The 18,598-nt window shown below is 39.4% G+C and overlaps 1 protein-coding gene, 1 long non-coding RNA gene and 1 pseudogene across 2 annotated transcripts; 1 reads left to right on the top strand and 2 right to left on the bottom strand.

Moving 5' to 3' along the window:
* Window positions 1–2,535: 2,535 nt before the first annotated feature.
* On the bottom strand, window positions 2,536–9,020 carry LOC116315593 (B-cell receptor CD22-like). The gene is made up of 12 exons (XM_039614045.1): window positions 8,897–9,020; window positions 8,443–8,775; window positions 7,986–8,186; window positions 7,555–7,887; window positions 7,246–7,470; window positions 6,334–6,588; window positions 5,821–6,081; window positions 4,748–4,864; window positions 4,449–4,533; window positions 4,300–4,357; window positions 3,472–3,740; window positions 2,536–3,298 (listed from the first exon to the last, which is right to left on the bottom strand). The coding sequence occupies exons 5-12, from the start codon at window positions 7,340–7,342 to the stop codon at window positions 3,235–3,237; spliced, it is 1,206 nt and encodes a 401-aa protein (XP_039469979.1). The 5' UTR covers window positions 7,343–7,470; window positions 7,555–7,887; window positions 7,986–8,186; window positions 8,443–8,775; window positions 8,897–9,020; the 3' UTR covers window positions 2,536–3,234.
* LOC120440795 lies at window positions 9,017–10,521 on the bottom strand. Its single transcript, XR_005613522.1, has 3 exons — window positions 10,399–10,521; window positions 9,239–9,559; window positions 9,017–9,115 (listed from the first exon to the last, which is right to left on the bottom strand). It is a non-coding gene; the product is annotated as an uncharacterized LOC120440795 (long non-coding RNA).
* Window positions 10,522–12,655: 2,134 nt separating this feature from the next.
* LOC120440505 lies at window positions 12,656–16,596 on the top strand (annotated as a pseudogene).
* Window positions 16,597–18,598: the final 2,002 nt, after the last annotated feature.

The raw sequence follows: 18,598 nt of genomic DNA, 5'->3' as shown, positions 1-18,598 counted from the left end.
TGATCTAACATTGCACTTTTTCTTTTTTTCAAAGGTGCGGTCTGTTCATTTCAACAACAGCAGCGCAAAGTGCTCAGAATCAGCGGATGAGGGAGCAAGTGAACAGAGTGTAAGTGCAGCTTTTCCCCCTTTCTCACTCAGAACGGTGTGACTGTTGAGGTAAGTGAGAGGAGATAACTGTTGCACCATATAAACCTGAAATCTGTAGAAGAGCAACAAACACACTTTACTGCCCAATCAGAACCGGCCCCTCCCCTACCTACCCTGTTTGCTCACGCGCCATCTAGAGTTTAGTGTGGAAGAAGTGTTTGATAAAGATGAAAAAATACAAGTGGAAAGCCGGGAGAGGAAAATAAACTAAAAATAAATGCAGCAAAACATGTCAAACCTCGGAGTCACGGGTGGTGACTGCTGTGAACACTAACCAGGGAGAAACGCAGGAGGAAGAACAGCAGTCCCAACAACAGAGTGAGCAAGAGACGGAAAAAAGTAACGTGGAAATAACAAAAATAGATAGAGACACATAATTAAGACAGAATAGATTCAGAATAGACACTTGAGTTACCTCATTAAAAAAACTGTCTCAATATCCTTAAATTAAACTAAATCTATATATAGAATTATATTTATTTCATTTTTATTATTTATTTTTGTTTATTTATTAAAATGGACTGATCACGGTGGGCCATCAAAAATGCCAAGGCCGTTCTTTTTAATCTCAGTCCAGACATGACCGATCTCCGTGAATAAATGCAACTAAAAAGCTGAAACACGCTTCAGTTCTGCTCAGATTCAATAACAATCTCTGTGTTATTACTGAGGAGCAGAAAGCGCTCAGCTCTAACTCTGCGTGAGGACTGAGCGAACAAAGAAAGCCGTGAACTCTGAGACATCCACCCGTCACAGTTATTCTACACTTACACTCACAAAGTCTCCTTAAACACTCTATATACACTTACTTCTTGTTACCCTTACTCATTTCTCTTTTTAAATTGCATTTTTAGAAATTTTTTTAAATATTTTTATTTAATTAAGAATCTGTTCTAATTCTAATATAATTTTTTAAGTAAGCTTTTTTCTTGAATTTTTTTTTAACATTGCCTTTTATTCTGTTAATCCCTTCACCATTTGAATTGTTTATTGATCAATCAATCATTTAAAAATTATTATTTAGTATTCCTCTTTTACTGTTCATTAAATTTTCTAAATCTCAAACTCCCACATAACTCTTAACCCTTTCCACTCTGATATATATGAGACAACTTTGTTTCTTTAGCTCTGTCTTTATTGTAGCATGATGTATTGCGTTTTGAGCTCTTCACTTCATCAGATAAGTTCTGTTTAAATGATTTCTTCATTCAGTAGTTCCTGCAGCAATCAGGCCTATGTGCAGCAAACTAAATGTAACTAGCTTTCCAATAAATAGAAAAAAGCCAGTTAATTCATAATTTAACGGGGGAATATTTGTCATAATATAAAAAATATTTGTCATATTGTGGCAAATATGCAAAAAGGAAAAAAGCATATGCAAAGACATCAGGAAGGGGTAAATACTTTTTCACTGCACTGTATGTGACCTCATATGCACATGCAAGAATCCTTGATCAAAGCTGTCAGATAAACTGCTTGCAGTGGTGGACGCCAAAGTAACATAGTATAAGTAGATTTTCAAAGATTTGGATTCAGTCCAAAACAGCTGTTTCTTCATCCCGCTCATTACACAAACACAGCTTTACAGTATTATATGATGTGCAGCGCTTCAGATGCTTGAGCTGTGAACACACATGTGAGTGGTTTATGTATAAAAACAAAACATAAATGGAGATTTATATTTTGTACCATATCGGCACAGAGAGAAGGAAGACTTCACTCGTTACTGCAGTTAAATTTATAGCTGCTTCTCTCATTTCTTAAAACACTTCTTGCTTAAACTGCATCAGGTAGATCACATATGAAAAATTGTGTATTTCATCAAAGATGTTTGAAGATGGTTTCTTCTGTGGTTGGAAAATTAAAGCGAGATCAATATCCGGCTTCTTCCTTCCTCCGCACACGCCTAATGTGCATGAACAGATTGACATGTGTAAATCTCCTCTAGTGCAATCACTGACAACAGCTTTAAGAAAACACATTTAAAATGGTTGTTTTTAAACTCACAACAATTTATTAATGAGATCATTCCTAATGATAGCTGAGCTATTTTATTTACCTTCAGCTTTAATTTGAGTTTATTGTGTGAACTTGCAGTAAAAGTGAAACTCAGGTTAAAATGTCTCATATCACCCAACTTGAAGTAGATAACAGGAAGTTGGTGAAGTGCAGCTGAATTTAGCCCTTCTGCTAGCAGAAAGCAGCTCAGCTCAAACCCTCTATTTAAGATGTTTGGGACAAAAGCAACCTGCAATTATTTAAATATGTAAATGCTCGGCACTGTTACTAGCTAGCTCAAAAGCAGCAACATGAAGTGGAGAAAGACACCAGAATTTGTAGAAACATTGTTTTTTTATTATTTTGTTTTATTTTATTTAATCTCAGTGAAACATTTCTAATTTTACTCAAAATAACAAGGATGACTTGAATGATGGACAAAATCATGCTCCCTCTGATTCATTATGAAGGAAATAAGTATAAAGATAAAAACATACAGCTAAACACAGCTGTAATCGACACATGAGCGCAGTTCAGGAGGGTCAAAGCACCAGGACTTTAAGATTAATCAGACCTACCTCCTGCTGTTCTGCAAAGACTCCTATATCTCATATCCACACAAATAAAAAATAATTATACTCACAATTATGTTAAGTACATTAAAATGGGTTTCAGCAGGACAAAATACAATACAATTCCCTAAAGAGTGCATATTGCCTAAAGAGGCCTTGGGCTTCTTGTTAGCTGTAGTAAGATTTTATTTCTGTAAAGTTAGACTGATTTTTTATTTATTTAATCCTGTCTGGCAGCTGTTGCCATCAGAACTATGATCAGAGTGCACTTGTGGTGCAAACACATTTTGCTTTTCCAAGATTGCCTCAATAAATTCTGCAATGTTCCTCTTGTTGAGGTCTTCAAGAAACTAGTTACACGTGTAGACAGGAAAAGGAAGTCCACTGTCCAAGGACACTACTTGTTTCATCTGTTGCATCATTCTTTATCAAAATGCAAACACAGCTATAAACAGCAGTATCTTCCTAAAAGCATTAAATATGTACACTGAAGACACACATTCATGTTCATACTCTACTTTTTCCTGACTGTGCTGTATAGTGCTGATGAATACTCTGCAGCCTGTTGATCTCTTAATCTGTAAAGGTAAAAACACACTCTCAGAATTACAAAGATAATATGATTTTAAAAAAGCTCACAATATCAGTAACATTAATTAAGAAAAGAAAAAACTTAGTGTAATGCCAAAAATAAACAAATATAACAAGCTGGAAATATTTCCCCAGTGTTTCACAAACTAAGTGTCCTCACCTTTGGGTGCTGTTTAATCTGACCACAGTGTAGTCCACATCTGTTACTTCTTCATCCTTTTCTTTTCGTCTTTTGGTCTTAATGGGGAGAATGTTGTAGTAGTCGTGCTCTTCTGGCTTCTTTATGAAAGTTACACTAGCATAGCAAAGATCATCCTGCTGTTCCTCTGCTGCTCTACTCTGTGCTGAAGCTGGTGGAGCTGAAGGGCCGCCACGCTCCGGACATCCACTTTGCGGAGCGTTAAGTGTGTAATAATAATATGCATTTTCCTGAAATGCAAGATAACCATAAAAGGTGAAGTATTATGGTTAAACATCCCTCTGTCCCCTGCTGTCTGAGCTACACCCTCCCAAACTTTGTATTTCCATGTATTTCTCGAGAGGTTTAAATTCCCAGCAAAGGAAGAGAAATGCCACCAACAACACTATTAAACAAAAAGGTGTCCTTTTCTCAACACATGAAAATTAATTACAGTTAATCACTGTCTCAATGAAAACAGCAGACTTTACATTTTATGAACTGTTCATGTACATTTTCATATATGAGAGAACTAAAGGTACCCACACACTGTACAGTATTAGAAATCAATCATTAGATCCACACTGTGCAGTGTGGATCTAATAAACCTGGGAGGGACATGAAGTTTGAAGCATGTAAACTATACAAAGCTGCATCATCAAACTTCTGTACTACAACAGCCAAATTTACACTTTCCAAAGTGCAGTGTATGACAAAAGTATGTGGACATGAACAACGAGATTCATTTACAAAAATGGTCTTTTTCAGGTTCATATATGTATACCTAATACCTGACCTCTTCTTCCTTACCTCTGGTTTGTTGTCTGGCCTCTCTCTGGATAAATTTGTTTTAAAGCACCCTTTTCTTCTGTACAGAAGGACGAATGAACATTTCATTTTATTATTACTTGAAATCAATAAAGAAACATTGATTTTAACAATATAACTGAACTGCTCACCTAATGAATATGATTCCAGTGATGATTATGACAGCCAGAAATAGAACAGTGATTGATGCAACTGCAGCTGTTTTTTTCCATGAGTCTAGGAAACAGTGACCAAACTGAAAACTTGTTACTGGATTACATGATTAAGGGTCCCATAAGAATGGACATAGAAGATAAAACATAACAGACCAAAGTCTTAATTAATGACTAATTTTGAGTATAGTTCTTGCCTAATGGCATACAACAGTTACAAACTAAAAATACTAAAACTAAAATCAGGGCATTTTTTAACAACTCAGTTGTGTCACTACCTTGATTGTTCCTAATGCCAGGAGAACAACTGACTGTGCTACAGATCAGAGTCACTGGACTGCCCTCACCGATCTCACCAGACGGACTCACTGTTACAGAGGGAGGCTTTTGAGGATCTGGAAGAGATGTGGAAACAATTACAAGAAAAAATGCAACAAGTATGTATTCAAATTTGGTGTTCATATAAAAATGAATCTTTTACTTTAAATATCCATACATTATATAGCAGAATCTACAATCCTAGATTTTAAATGCCAAGATGACTCTGTTCTGCCCCTTTCACAGTAACATGTTACTAAGTTACAAAGTAACATATGTATTCATATTACATTTTTCAGCAGCGCAGTAATTTAAAGTGTTACTGTTCTTAATTCAGGAATTACATTACAGTTATAATATGTCTTTATTTGTGTTACAAAGGTTCTTTGGCTGTCTGTGCACAAGGCAGCTAGAAAAAAACATACATCAAACAAGCATGTTTTTTCTACCTCCCCACAGATTTAAGTTTCTGTCTGGGTGGAGGAAGTTGTTGGAGGGCATTACTTTTTATTGCACAGGAGTGCAAACTGCATGCAGGACCAGTGTTGGGCAAGTTACTTTGAAAAAGTAATTAATTATAGTTACTAATTACTTCTTCAATAAAGTAACTGAGTTAGTAACTGAGTTATATTCTAAAAGTAATTAATTACTAGCAAAAGTAACAATTTCACTACTTTTAAAAAAGTGTTTAACCCTTCAGGGTCCAGGGTGTAATTGGCCCTGACTGCCATCCGTGAGAGCGCGCACATCTGCTTAAAGCTGTAGCGCCCAGATTACTTACGTAGACAGCTACTGCCGTGCAACTAGTATAAGGTGCAGTAAGCTGAACACAGCTTCAACCATCTGTTTGTTGAAAAATAGTAACGGACCGCATTTTCTTGTTAGTAATGGTAACGGCGTTGTAACGATAGAAATAGTAATTAGTTAGATTACTCGTTACTGAAAAAAGTAACGGCATTATTCCCATCACTGTCCAGGACACAAACCCCTGTTTCTTTGTGGTATTGTAAGAAAATTCTGTAAGTTCACTCACATTTCACATTGATGAAGATGGAGTCAGATTTTTTTTCGCCCAGCTCATTCTCAGCTGTACAGTAATATTCTCCAGAGTCAGAGGGCTGGATGGAGCTGAAGATGAGCTGTGAGTCTTCACTGAGATGTTCATGATCTTTCTCCTTGTACCAGGTGTATGTAGCTGCTGGGTTAGCATCACTGCTACAGGTCAGAGTCACTGAACTGCCCTCCACTATCTCAGCAGAGGGACTCACTGACACAGAGGGAAGCTTTGGAGCATCTGGAGGAGATGTGGAAACAATTATGGCAAAACTTGGAGCAAATTTAAATTCAAATTTGGTGTTTAATATAATAAATGTGAAGAAATAGGAACAAAATCCTTTTCTTTATCTTTAAATATCCATGCATGATATAGTAGATTTTACAATCCCAGAGATTTAATCTTACAAACCTTCTTTTCTCCCCATGTGACAATGTCAGAGTATAAACCCCTGTTTCTGTGTGGTATTATAAGAAAACTGTCTTGACTCACAATTTACATTGATAGAGATGTAATTAATTATTGGCCATTTGCCCAGCTCTTTCTCAGCGGTACAGTAATATTCTCCAGAGTCAGCAGACTGGATCGGGTTGAAGATGAGCTGCTGTTCTCTACTGATCAGACTTTGTTCCTTGTACCAGGTATATTTAGTTGGGTTAGCATCACTGCTACATGTTAGAGTCACTGGACTGCCCTCCACTATCTCCTTAGAGGGACTCACTGATACAGAGGGAAGCTTTGGAGCATCTAGAACAGAAAATATTAACATTAGATTATTAATTAATAAAAGTTCAAATATTTGAAAAAATGTCAAAGTAAGAGTTAAAAACATTGACTTTTATCGTTATTGTTATATCATTATTGCGTCTTCAAATTATCTCTATTATCTAAATTTGTTGTCCTTCACTTTCATTTTAGTCTGTCACATCCTCAAGTATGGGGAAAGACAAGCCTGTAATTATTGGTTACATCTGTTATCCTCAATATATTAGGTTAATGTTTTGCATGAATAGACCATGCTGGATTTGTCAGTTGTTCCATAAACTGGATGTACACATGACAGTCCATGGACAGACCTTTGTAGACAGTCAGAAGCAGATCCCTGCACATCCCTGCTTATTACACTGCTAATCAGTTCCTCTAAAGTAAAATAAGCAGGATTAAATGTACATTTATTTGTAACTTCCAAAACAAAAAGAAATCACTTTGATGTTCTCTGATCAGGATCAAACCACTCTTCAGTGCAATGACTGACTCTAATTCATGAGCCTGACTCCACTCATCTTTAAACTGTATGTACAGTATTGTGAATTCTACTGAACATCTTAAACAACATTTCAGTGAACAAAGAAAGCTGAGGAGCTGAAAATCATGATCATCAATAACACAGTGAAGTAAACTTACACACAGGATCTGAGCGATAATCTTCGTGTCCTTTGAAAGCACAGGAGATGACGTCTCCAGGACTGAACAGATTTTGATAAGAACTTTGTTCAACCATAAACTGATTGTTTTTGAACCAGACAAAAGAAAGACGACCAGCTGGACTGCAGCTGCTTTCACACTTCAGCTCTGCCTCAGTCTGAGACTCATGGACTGATATTATTCTGCTCACCTTCACCTGCAGAGCTGTGTGAAATAACAAAAATAGTCACATTATTAACTTAATGACTTAACTGAATGAAATATCCATCAGTGTGTGTTGATCAGTACCTGTGACAGTCAGAATTGTTCCAGGTAAACTACTCCCCCATTCAAATCTTTGTGTTTTGAATTTGAAGTGATACTGGGCTGAATCACTCTCTGTCAGGTCTCTGATTCTCAGAGTGGAGCGTCCTGTCACTGTTTCAATCACCTCAACACGACCTGCATACTGGGAGTCTTCTCTGAGGTCCTCAGATCCACGACCAGAACGGAACCAGGATGTTGATTGGATTTGTCTTTCATAGCTGTTGTAAGTAGAAGAAATGTCCACTGATGAGCCTTTGAATGCACAGATTCTTCTGTTACTGTAATTCACTCTGTTGCACCGTTCACCATATATACCTAAACAAAAAGATGTATTAATTGACAGGAAGAACATGATATTAATAATAGCCCAGATTAAAAGTTTTAATGTCGATAAAGTCTCAAAGTGAACTCACAAACTAACAGAGAGTGAAAATCCTCAAATCCTTTTAAAGCACATGAGTAGCTGTTTTTATTGTCATATGGTGCTTCATAAGAAGAAGAGCTGGCTCCATTCACTTGTTGTCCATTTTTGTACCAGACATAAGATGAAACATAAGGATTACACCTGGTGACACAATCCAACTTTCGTCCAGTGGACACACTGACCTGAACATCTTGACCAGTGGACAAGAAACAATAAATAAGATGTCAGTCACTCTCACACTGAGGGAGACAGAATAGGGAATGTAATTCACAGATCTATCAATTTGTGGAAAAACAATAAATCCCCCAATGTCTAAACATGAAATCATTTAAAGTTTGTTTGTTTTTTTGTTTTAATTAATAAAAAAAAACAATAATACTAATAATTATTGGATAACATACAAATGGCATATTGAATATTGAATATAAGTGTGTGTTGATCAGTACCTGTGACAGTCAGAGTTGTTCCAGGTAAACTACTCCTCCATTCAAAGCTTTGTGTTTTGAATTTGAAGTGATACTCGGCTGAATCACTCTCTGTCAGGTCTCTGATTCTCAGAGTGGAGCGTCCTCTCTCTGTTTCAATCAGCTCAACACGACCTGCATACTGGGAGTCTTCTCTGAGGTCCTCAGATCCACGACCAGAACGGAACCAGAATTGTGATTGGATTTGACTTTCATAACTGTTGTAAGTAGAAGAAATGTCCACTGATGAGCCTTTCAATGCACAGATTCTTCTGTTACTGTAATTCACTCTGTTGCACGAATCACCTTGATAACCTGAAACATAAAATGATTTTGAAGTCAGATTTGGAAAATGGTTACAGTGAGTTTGACTGTTTTTATTCAGATGTATGCAGTGACTCTGTGAGATGGTTTTATATTACTGAAATACACTCACACACTGATGGAGAAGGTGAAGCTTCATGATCTCTAAAAGCACAGGAGTAGCTATCTGTAAGCTTCAGATAGTGTGAATACCAGTAATGGTTACCAGTAGAAATTATCTGTCCATTTTTGTACCAAATGTAGGAGGGACGATCATGTAGTTGACAACTGCTCTGACAAGTCAGTGTTGCCCAGTTAGAATGTGATGATTTTTTCACGTGTACCTGAAGAACTGATTATGTGAAGAAAGAGTCAAATCTGAGCAGAAACTTAATTACTCATTAAACATCCATATGCAAACACACACGGTCATGTTCATAACAAGTTTGGACTGATGTGTAAATAAAAATGTTACCTGTGACAGTCAGAGTGACTCCAGGTAAAACAGTAAAATCACCCCGGTTTGTTGTGTATCTGAACTTGTACACAGCTGAGTCGCTCTCTCTCAGGTCTCTGATTGTCAGAGTGCAGCTGTACCACTGAGAACTGTACGACACTCGACCTGAGTCTTTTTTTAGATCATCGGGGTTATATTCAATACCTTCAGTGAGCCAAACTTTTTTTAACAATTTTAATGGGTATTTGAAAGAGCAGCCTATGTCCACTGTTGATCCTTTAAAAGCACAGATCTGAGGTGAAGTGTAACTCACTCCATTATTATCCTGACTCTGTACCCCTGTAACACAGAACACATCAGAATCAAAATCCAATCATCCAAAATAAATAAATCACTTTAACACTGTGATAAAGTTCTGGTTAAGATGGGATTATTATGCACTGGGAAAAGGAACAATTACACATCAACCCATCTTCCTCTACTTCTTCTAAACAGTAACTCTCTGCTCTAAAAAGGTTGTGAGTAGCTCAAATCACTCAAGCTGCAAATCTGTGTAGGTCCGTTAGTACAAATAACACAATTTGAAAAATTTGGGTTTATTGCTGACCTTAACATTCATAAAATTGTTACCTATTAAAGTGTCTTTAATTCATTAAGATTCATGAGATCTATCATATTGCTATTATACTATTATTTTTTTATTATATAGAGTATCATATAAAGTTACCTGTATGTTTTATAGGTGATAATTCTTATTCATCTTTCTCTCTAAAATTCAATGATGCAAAAAGTAGGAAGAAAATAATTTTCTAAAATCTGCATTTATGTACTATAGTTAAATACAGTTGCTTAGAAACAATGAATAAATCAACTATATTTTTTTAATATAATACAGACATTCTGTAGCTTTATACTCTTACATAGTGTGCCCTTTTGCAGTGGCTGACGGTGTGAAAGCCAGAAGCAACTCTTCCATGATCTTTTTCTAAAGGCATACATTTAATGAAATAAGAATATCTACTGTGTTTCCAACTAATTATATAGCATCTGTATGTATTTACTAAAAAATGCATTTCTTAAGTATTATACATGAAGCCATTGAATTTGTGACCACCAGAAACAGCTCTGGTATCAGGTTGTAACTGTAGATATAAATCAAATATAGAGATACACAATACCTGATAAAGAGAGAAGGAAGAGAACAAATCCACTCGCTGCTGCACTTAAACTCATCGCTGCTTCTGTCATTTCTTAAATCACATCAACATGACAAATACTGTTCACTAGTTAGTCTTCACCAGATGCTGAGGTGAGATGAGATGTCTTCTGTGGTTGGAAAATATAAAAGTGATATTAAACTGTCTTCCTTCCGCAGTGCACGCTCAGTAAGTGTAATAGGATGAAAGCCTGTAAACTCCCACACTGAAATGAAGAAGTGGTTTTTATACAGTGCTGCACGCAGAATGAACTTCTTAAAAACAAACACAACATATTTTAATCACTTTTTAATCTTACAATTCTGGTCCAGTTTAATAATGCAATCATATAATGACAAGACCATGAGTAAACCTTCTATAAATCTGTAGCTTTAATGTAGGTTTACTTTGTGCAAAACTCACCTGGCAGAGAGCTGAGAGCAAATCTTTAACACAAAATGCCTCCTATATAAAAAAAACGAGTGAGTCAGCTACAACTACTTGAATGACAGTTAGCAGTCTTTCTGTTAACATGCTGGCTTTAGCTTATCAGGCTTCTGATGATGATACCAGCTTAGCTCCATCATGTAATTATCTCTCTAAAAGTCCAAGAACAAAAGCAACCTGCAGTAGCTTATATATTTAAATACTTAATGTGCTTCATGAAAGAATTTTCATTTCTTGCCTTATCTCCACAGTGTTACATTAAAATAAGTATCCATAATGTAACTGAAATTTTAACATGGATGTCAAAATAAATATATCCTGTGTGGGGCCTGAATGATTCACATACTTGTCGAGAACCCCGCTGTATGTGATTCAGGAATTCATTTTCTAAGACGATAAGAAACCATTAGGTGTAGATTTCAGAGAGGGCGAAGATGATACGCCACCTAATATTTATAATACAGAATACGTCCAACATGTGTAGGATTTTTTTTTCTCCAAGTGTAGTGATCTATTTAACCCCTAAACGTGAAATTTAAGTACACGTTAATATACCACAGACCCAACCTTTTCTGGTGCACCACAGTGTTTCTGATACTGAAGATAGTTTTCAAGCTAAAACAGTGTCAAAAACCACCACTATGCACACAATACCACCATGCAGAGTGGTCTTGTACTTGCTCTTCTACTCTCAGTTGGCAGCCAAGCAATTGTGTATTATCACAAGTTTATGGACCACAAGCAATTACCATACTTATCAGATAAAAAAACCTTAAATATTAGTCCCTGCAAATCTGCCCTTGATTTTGCACTTTGGGATTCTTCGGTGTTTCCACCAGGTCATCCCTGTTTGTGTTTCACTAGAGTCTGCGGAAAACCAGTTTTTAATTTGGATGGATTACATTTATTTTAATCACATAGTCATGATAATGCATAGTAATTCTAAATAATTAAATACAAATTTGAGTGTGACCTCTTCCATGTAGTAATTACTCTCCTAATTAGCAAAAATTAACCAGCTTCTAGTGGATGAAACATACCCAGAATGGCTAAACCAAAGCTGGACAGTCCTGATCCCCAAGGATCCCCAGAAAGGACCAACTATTAACCAATAACCTGCCTCAATAAAACATGGACGCTCCTGTCCTGTAATAGGGCTAAGATGAACAGGCACATGGCTCACTACATGAGCGGGACATAGAAGGGAATAGGCAGAGACACCAGGGGGGCAAAACACCTCCTTGTTGACGGAGCAGTCACTTGAGACTGTAAAACCAGACTGACCAACCTGTGCACCGCCTGGATTGACTACAAGAAAGATGATGATTTAATGACTCAGATGGATCCTGGATTGCCTGGAACAGTAGAAGATCAACCCGAGAGCCTTCATTACTGTTATGTATTTAGTAAAATCAGTTTATAGTTTGTGGTACTACTTTCTGTTATAAAGTAGAGAACACAAAGTGTGGCGTATGTGCGCATTGATATGCCTGCGCCTTTCCTTAGACTGGTTATTAAAGTAAATTACCAACAACTAAAAAGGCGTCGTTACTTACCAGTTAAGTTATAAGAGAGAATATAACAGACTGGCGACGAGGATTAAAACGGATCCCCGATGTGCATTGGACGACAGAGAGGGGGAAATCCTTGTGAAAGTGGCCAAAAAGACACGAAAAAGGTTAGGGCCAAAACAACTAACCCTCCGTGTGGATGCTAGCTCACCTGCCTAAAGAGAGGACGTGAGTAACATCAATTCTTTTAAGTGAAGGACGCTTATAAAAATACCGAGAAAATGTCAGGAGGCGTCGGACAAATGGACGTTTTTGATAATGGCACAGAGGATTGGACAACATATGTAGAGAGAGTTGAACAGTATTGTCGGGCTAACAAAGTAGAGGATGAGAGGAAAGTTGCTGTGTTACTGAGTGTGATGGGAGCGAAAACATACAACTTGTTGCGCAGCCTCATCACACCGGCCAAACCAGCTGACAAAAGTTTCAAGGAGATCACAGAAGTGCTCCAAAAACATTTCCAACCGAAGCCACTGGTTATAGCCGAACGTTTCCGATTTCATAAACGAAATCAACTAAAGAATGAGTCCACATCGGAGTACATCGCGGAACTCCGGCGGCTGTCGGAACACTGTCAGTTCGGGGAGGGGCTGTCAGATGCGCTGAGAGACCGTTTCGTCTGCGGCATGAACAATGAAAGCACACAGAAACGACTTCTCACAGAGGATAACCTCACTTTGCACCGTGCATTAGAGATAGCGATATCGATGGAGACAGCAGCAAAAGATGCCGGAGAGCTTCAGGGAAAATGCACGGAGCCGTGTTCTGTAAATAAAATACATCCACAGCGCAATAATAAATTACCGATGTGCTTCAGATGCGGCAAAAAGTCACATGACGCTGCTAATTGCTGGTTTAAAGAGAAAGAATGCCTGCAGTGTAACAAAAAGGGGCATATACAGAAAATGTGCAAATCAAAGCAGTATGATAAAAAGAAAAACAAAATGTGGAAAAGAGACAGAAAGCTGCATGAAGTAAACGAGACAGAGTCAAATGATTCTGAGGAGGATTTGGCATGCCTGGAACTGTACACAATGCAAGAGAAAGATAATGATGCAATATGGCTCACACCTAAAATACAAGGGATTGAGTTACAGATGGAACTGGACACTGGGTCTGCTCTCTCACTGATTTCATATGAAGATTACAGAAACAAATTCCCCAATCTGAAACTGAAGCACACCTCAGTGAAACTGAAAACGTACACAGGTGAAAGAATAACTCCTCTGGGAAAACTAAAAGTGAAAGTGGAATATGAGAAAAAGAAATGCAACCTGGAACTTTATGTTCTGAAAAATGGAGGTGTGCCATTATTTGGGCGTGACTGGTTGAAACACATCCACCTCAACTGGAAAGAAATAAAGTCAATGAGACTGGAACGAGGCCTGAGTGCAAATTCTGTGGATGAAAGACTGAAACAGATCCTTAATAACCATGCTCAGGTGTTCAAAGATGGAATCGGCACCCTGAAAAATATCAAAGCACAGATCATACTAGAGGACAATGCAAAACCAAGATTCCACAAGGCACGCCCTGTACCTTATGCTTTACGCCCTAAAGTTGAAGCAGAGCTCCAACGCTTGGAAGAGCAAGGAATACTCACCAAGGTGGAATGGTCAGATTGGGCTACACCAATAGTATCAGTAAGCAAGAAAGCAAGTGACAGTGTGCGGATCTGTGGTGATTTTAAGGTTTCAGTGAACCCAGTTCTCCGCATAGATCAGTACCCACTTCCACGGATAGAAGACATATTCACAGCAGTAGCAGGTGGCAAACACTTTTAAAAATTGACCTTGCCCAGGCTTATCTCCAGATGGAAGTAGAAGAGACATCCAGGAAATATCTGGTAATAAACACTCACAAAGGCCTATATCAGTACAACAGACTGGTATTTGGTATCGCCAGTGCCCCAGCAGTATGGCAGCGTGCCATGGATCAGGTCCTACAAGGCATTCCAGGAACACAGTGTTTTCTGGATGACATAATCGTCACTGGTGTTGATGAGGAGACTCATCTGGCTAACCTAACAGCAGTCCTGGCCAGGCTAGAAAAATATGGACTGAGAGCAAACAAAAACAAATGTGAGTTCTTTAAGGATGCCATTGAGTATTGTGGACACAAGATCGACAGACATGGGCTCCACAAAACCAAGGACAAAGTTGAAGCAGTCCTGAAGGCACCAGAACCTAAAAATGTGAGTCAGCTACGCTCTTTCTTGGGCTTAGTTAATTATTACCACAAGTTTCTACCAAACCTTTCAACAGTCCTGCACCCGCTGAACTCTCTGCTGCAACAAAATGTCAAATGGAAATGGACAAAAAACTGTGAAGAGGCATTCAATGGCGCTAAGCAGCTCATTACATCAGAGGAGGTTCTGACACACTTTGACTCCAATCTACCACTTCGCCTCGCCTGTGATGCCTCACCATATGGCATTGGTGCTGTGCTATCTCACAAAATGCCTGATGGATCAGAACGCCCAGTTGCCTTTGCTTCAAGGTCCCTAAATGCAGCCGAGCGCAACTATGCGCAGATAGACAGAGAAGCACTCAGTCTAGTGTGGGGAGTGAAGAAGTTTAATCAGTATTTATATGGACGACACTTCACCCTGATCACAGACCACCGACCGCTGGTGTCCATCTTTAACCCTCAGAAAGGTATTCCAACCATGGCTGCGGCACGCTTGCAGCGATGGGCTTTGTTCCTGGGTGCACACACCTACACCATTGAGTTCAAAGGGACAAAGTTACATGGAAATGCAGATGGACTTTCACGTCTTCCACACATGCAACCCACTGAAGAAATGACTGATCCAGCTACTGTGTTTCACGTTACACAAATGGAACCCCTACCTGTCACAAGTGCTCAGGTGAAAAGAGAAACGAGCCGAGACACAATCTTGTCCAAAGTATACGATTTTACTGTGAATGGTTGGCCGTCCTGCACTGACACTCAGTTCTCTGCGTACTCCACCCGCAAAGACCAACTATCCGTTTGCCAAGGATGTGTTATGGGGGAACTCGTGTCATCCTGCCACCCAAACTACATTACAACGGTACTGGACTCACTGCACAATGGACATTTAGGTGTGGTTAAGATGAAATCTCTTGCTAGAAGCTATGTTTGGTGGCCAGGCCTTGACTGTGAAATAGAGAACATGGCTAAATCCTGCACTGGTTGTCAGCAGACGCTGCGTCAGCCTCAAACAGCACCTGTACACTCGTGGGAGTGGCCATCCGCTCCATGGCAACGCATTCATATAGACTATGCTGGCCCATTTATGGACCAAATGTTCCTGGTTGTGGTTGATGCTCACTCAAAATGGCCAGAAATCTTCCCCGTAAAGCAAGCAACGGCTGCCAGCACGATCAATAGCCTTCGGTCACTGTTTGCACGCACAGGTCTGCCACAACAGCTCGTAAGCGACAATGGTCGTCAGTTTACTGGAGAGGAGTTCCAGTGTTTCCTTCGGAGTAACGGCATACGACATATCACTTCAGCTCCCCATCATCCTGCAACAAATGGACAAGCCGAACGGTTCATCCAGTCCTTCAAGCGGTCAATGAAAGCCAGTCGCACAGAGGGGAAGCCGCTACAACAGAAAATAGACAATTTCTTACTGGCTTACAGGAACGCCACTCATGCAACAACTGGACACACACCTGCAATGCTCTTCATGGGACGGAATCTGAGATCACGTCTAGATTTGCTGAAACCAGACATTCGCAAGGATGTCCAAGATAAACAGTCTTCCATGGTGGAAGCAACAAGAAACAAAACCAGATTCTTCAATGTTGGACAAAAAGTTCTCGCCAGGGACTACAGAGACCCAAGTCAGAAATGGCAGCCTGGCACGATTCTGTCACGGACCGGACCACTGACATACACTGTAAATGTTGGAGCCAACTTAGTCTGGCGTAGACATGTTGATCAGATTGTAGATGCGGAAAGTCACATGGTTCCACAGCAACCTGAGAGCACATCTACACCTCAAGATTCAGAAGAGTTTGCCCTCGCTTCACCACCTGAGGTTCAGGATTTACGTGAAACTACCAATGCTCAAACACCTGAACTTCCCACACAGAGCACTATGGAGTCTGACCAAACAGGCAGACGGTACCCTGAGAGAAATCGCAGAGCACCTCAGAGACTGAACTTATAGGTTTCAAGTTAATTTTGTAGGAAAGCAGTTCAAATGTTTAAGAGGAAACAACCTACCTCCATGTTGTAAATCACTGAGTAGGTGTCATATTTCAGTTCAAGTTAAATTATTGGTTTACAGCATTTACCTGAAAATATTTTGATTGTTTGATACCTATTGTGTTCATCAAAGTTGGATGGGAGGAACTGTTATGTATTTAGTAAAATCAGTTTATAGTTTGTGGTACTACTTTCTGTTATAAAGTAGAGAACACAAAGTGTGGTGTATGTGCGCATTGATATGCCTGCGCCTTTCCTTAGACTGGTTATTAAAGTAAATTACCAACAACTAAAAAGGCGTCGTTACTTACCAGTTAAGTTATAAGAGAGAATATAACAATTACGAATTCAACAGGGATGTGGCCAACAACACTAGAGGCCAGCAAGTCACTGTCAAGGATGCAGGATTTACCAAGGAGATGCTCTGTCCCCACTCCCTTTCTGCAAAGGCCTGAACCCCCTTAGTCAAATCATCAATGAGACTGGCTGTGGATACCAGCGACAGCATGAAGAAATCATTAGTCATGTCCTCAACATGGATGACATCAAGCTGTGTGCCAGGAGAGACATTAGTTCACTGATCCACACTGCTGGATCTAGTGTAACAACATTTGGACTCGATGAGTATCGTTGGATGGGAAAAAAGTAGGGAAAGTAGTTAGAACTGGGGCAATTGTATTACCACAAGGCAGCATAGTTGGCATGGAAGATAGATGCAAAGACCTTGGAATCCCACAGGCAAATGGGACTCATAAAGAGGCCACTAGGAACGCCACAACTGCCAAATTCCTGCAGAGAGAAAAGCAAGTCCTAATGAGTCAGCTGAATGAAAAGAAAAAGATTTGGGGGATCAACACCTACACACTGCCGCTGATCAGATACTCTGGGATAAAAACCTGATCACCTGAGGACACAGAACCTACTGACATCAAGACAAAAAAGCAAGAGACTGTAAGCTAAGTGAATGGAAGGAGACAAAGAGTGTCAGACCACTATCCAAGATCAAAGTCAAAGTCAAAGTCAACTTTATTTGTCAATTCTGCCATATGTACAGGACATACAGAGAATAGAAATTTCGTTACTCTCAAACCCTAGATGAACATTTAAATATAAGAGAGTGATTAAAAATGCAAGTAAAATAATTAAAATAATTTAAAAAAGTAAAATTTGAATAAATACAGTACAATTTTACATATACCAAAAAAGCTATACAATATACCATATACAATATTCAGGTAACGGTAAATGACATTGAGTGTAAACCAGGCAAGGTAGTGCAAATAGGCAAATAGTGCAATGGAGATTTGGTAATGTACGGTAGGAGATAGTGTAACAACAAAGTCTTATGAGGTAATGGCAGTCCAATGCTCCACAAGGTGACTAATAACTGGTGCAGGCCAGTGAGTGAGTCAGAGAGTGTGTGTGTGTGTGTGTGTGACAGAGTTCAGTGAGACCGTGGAGGAGAGAGGGGAGAGGGGCAGAATCGGGAGGAGTTAAGCTTCCTGACAGCCTGATGGATGAAGCTGTCCTTCAGTCTGCTGGTCCTGGCCTGGAGACTCCATGAGTCTCCTCCTGACGGCAGCAGCTTGAAGAAGCTTTGCATTGGGTGCGTGGGATCAGCCGCTATGCAGAGGGCTTTTTAGTGAGACGGGTGCTGTAAATGTCCTGGAGGGAGGGAGAGAGACACCAATGATCCTCTCTGCAGCTCTCACTATGCGTTGGAGGGTTCTATGACAGGACGCATTGCAGGCTCCAAACCACACAGTGATGCAGCTCGACAGGATGCTCTCGATGGTGCCTCTGTAGAAAGTGTACATGATGGGGGCTGGTGCTCCTGCTCTTCTTAGTTTGCGGAGAAAGAAGAGACGCTGCTGTGATTTCTTGGCCAGTGCTGTGGTGTTGTACGTCCAGGAGAGATCCTCTGTGATGTGCACACCCAAGAACTTAGTGCTGCTCACTCTCTC

Source organism: Oreochromis aureus, linkage group 6 (genome assembly GCF_013358895.1).
Source record: "Oreochromis aureus strain Israel breed Guangdong linkage group 6, ZZ_aureus, whole genome shotgun sequence".
NCBI lineage: Eukaryota > Metazoa > Chordata > Actinopteri > Cichliformes > Cichlidae > Oreochromis > Oreochromis aureus.
This window is presented reverse-complemented; position numbering and strand designations above follow the sequence as displayed.

Excerpts from the sequence above, each read along its gene's own strand:
- LOC116315593 (XM_039614045.1), bottom strand. The coding sequence starts at position 7,342 with ATGGTTGAACAAAGTTCTTATCAAAATCTGTTCAGTCCTGGAGACGTC. Across the intron at positions 4,358-4,448 it reads ACTGGAATCATATTCATTAG|AAGAAAAGGGTGCTTTAAAA; the intron begins GTGAGCAGTTCA and ends CCTTCTGTACAG. Across the intron at positions 3,299-3,471 it reads AGATTAAACAGCACCCAAAG|ATTAAGAGATCAACAGGCTG; the intron begins GTGAGGACACTT and ends TTACCTTTACAG.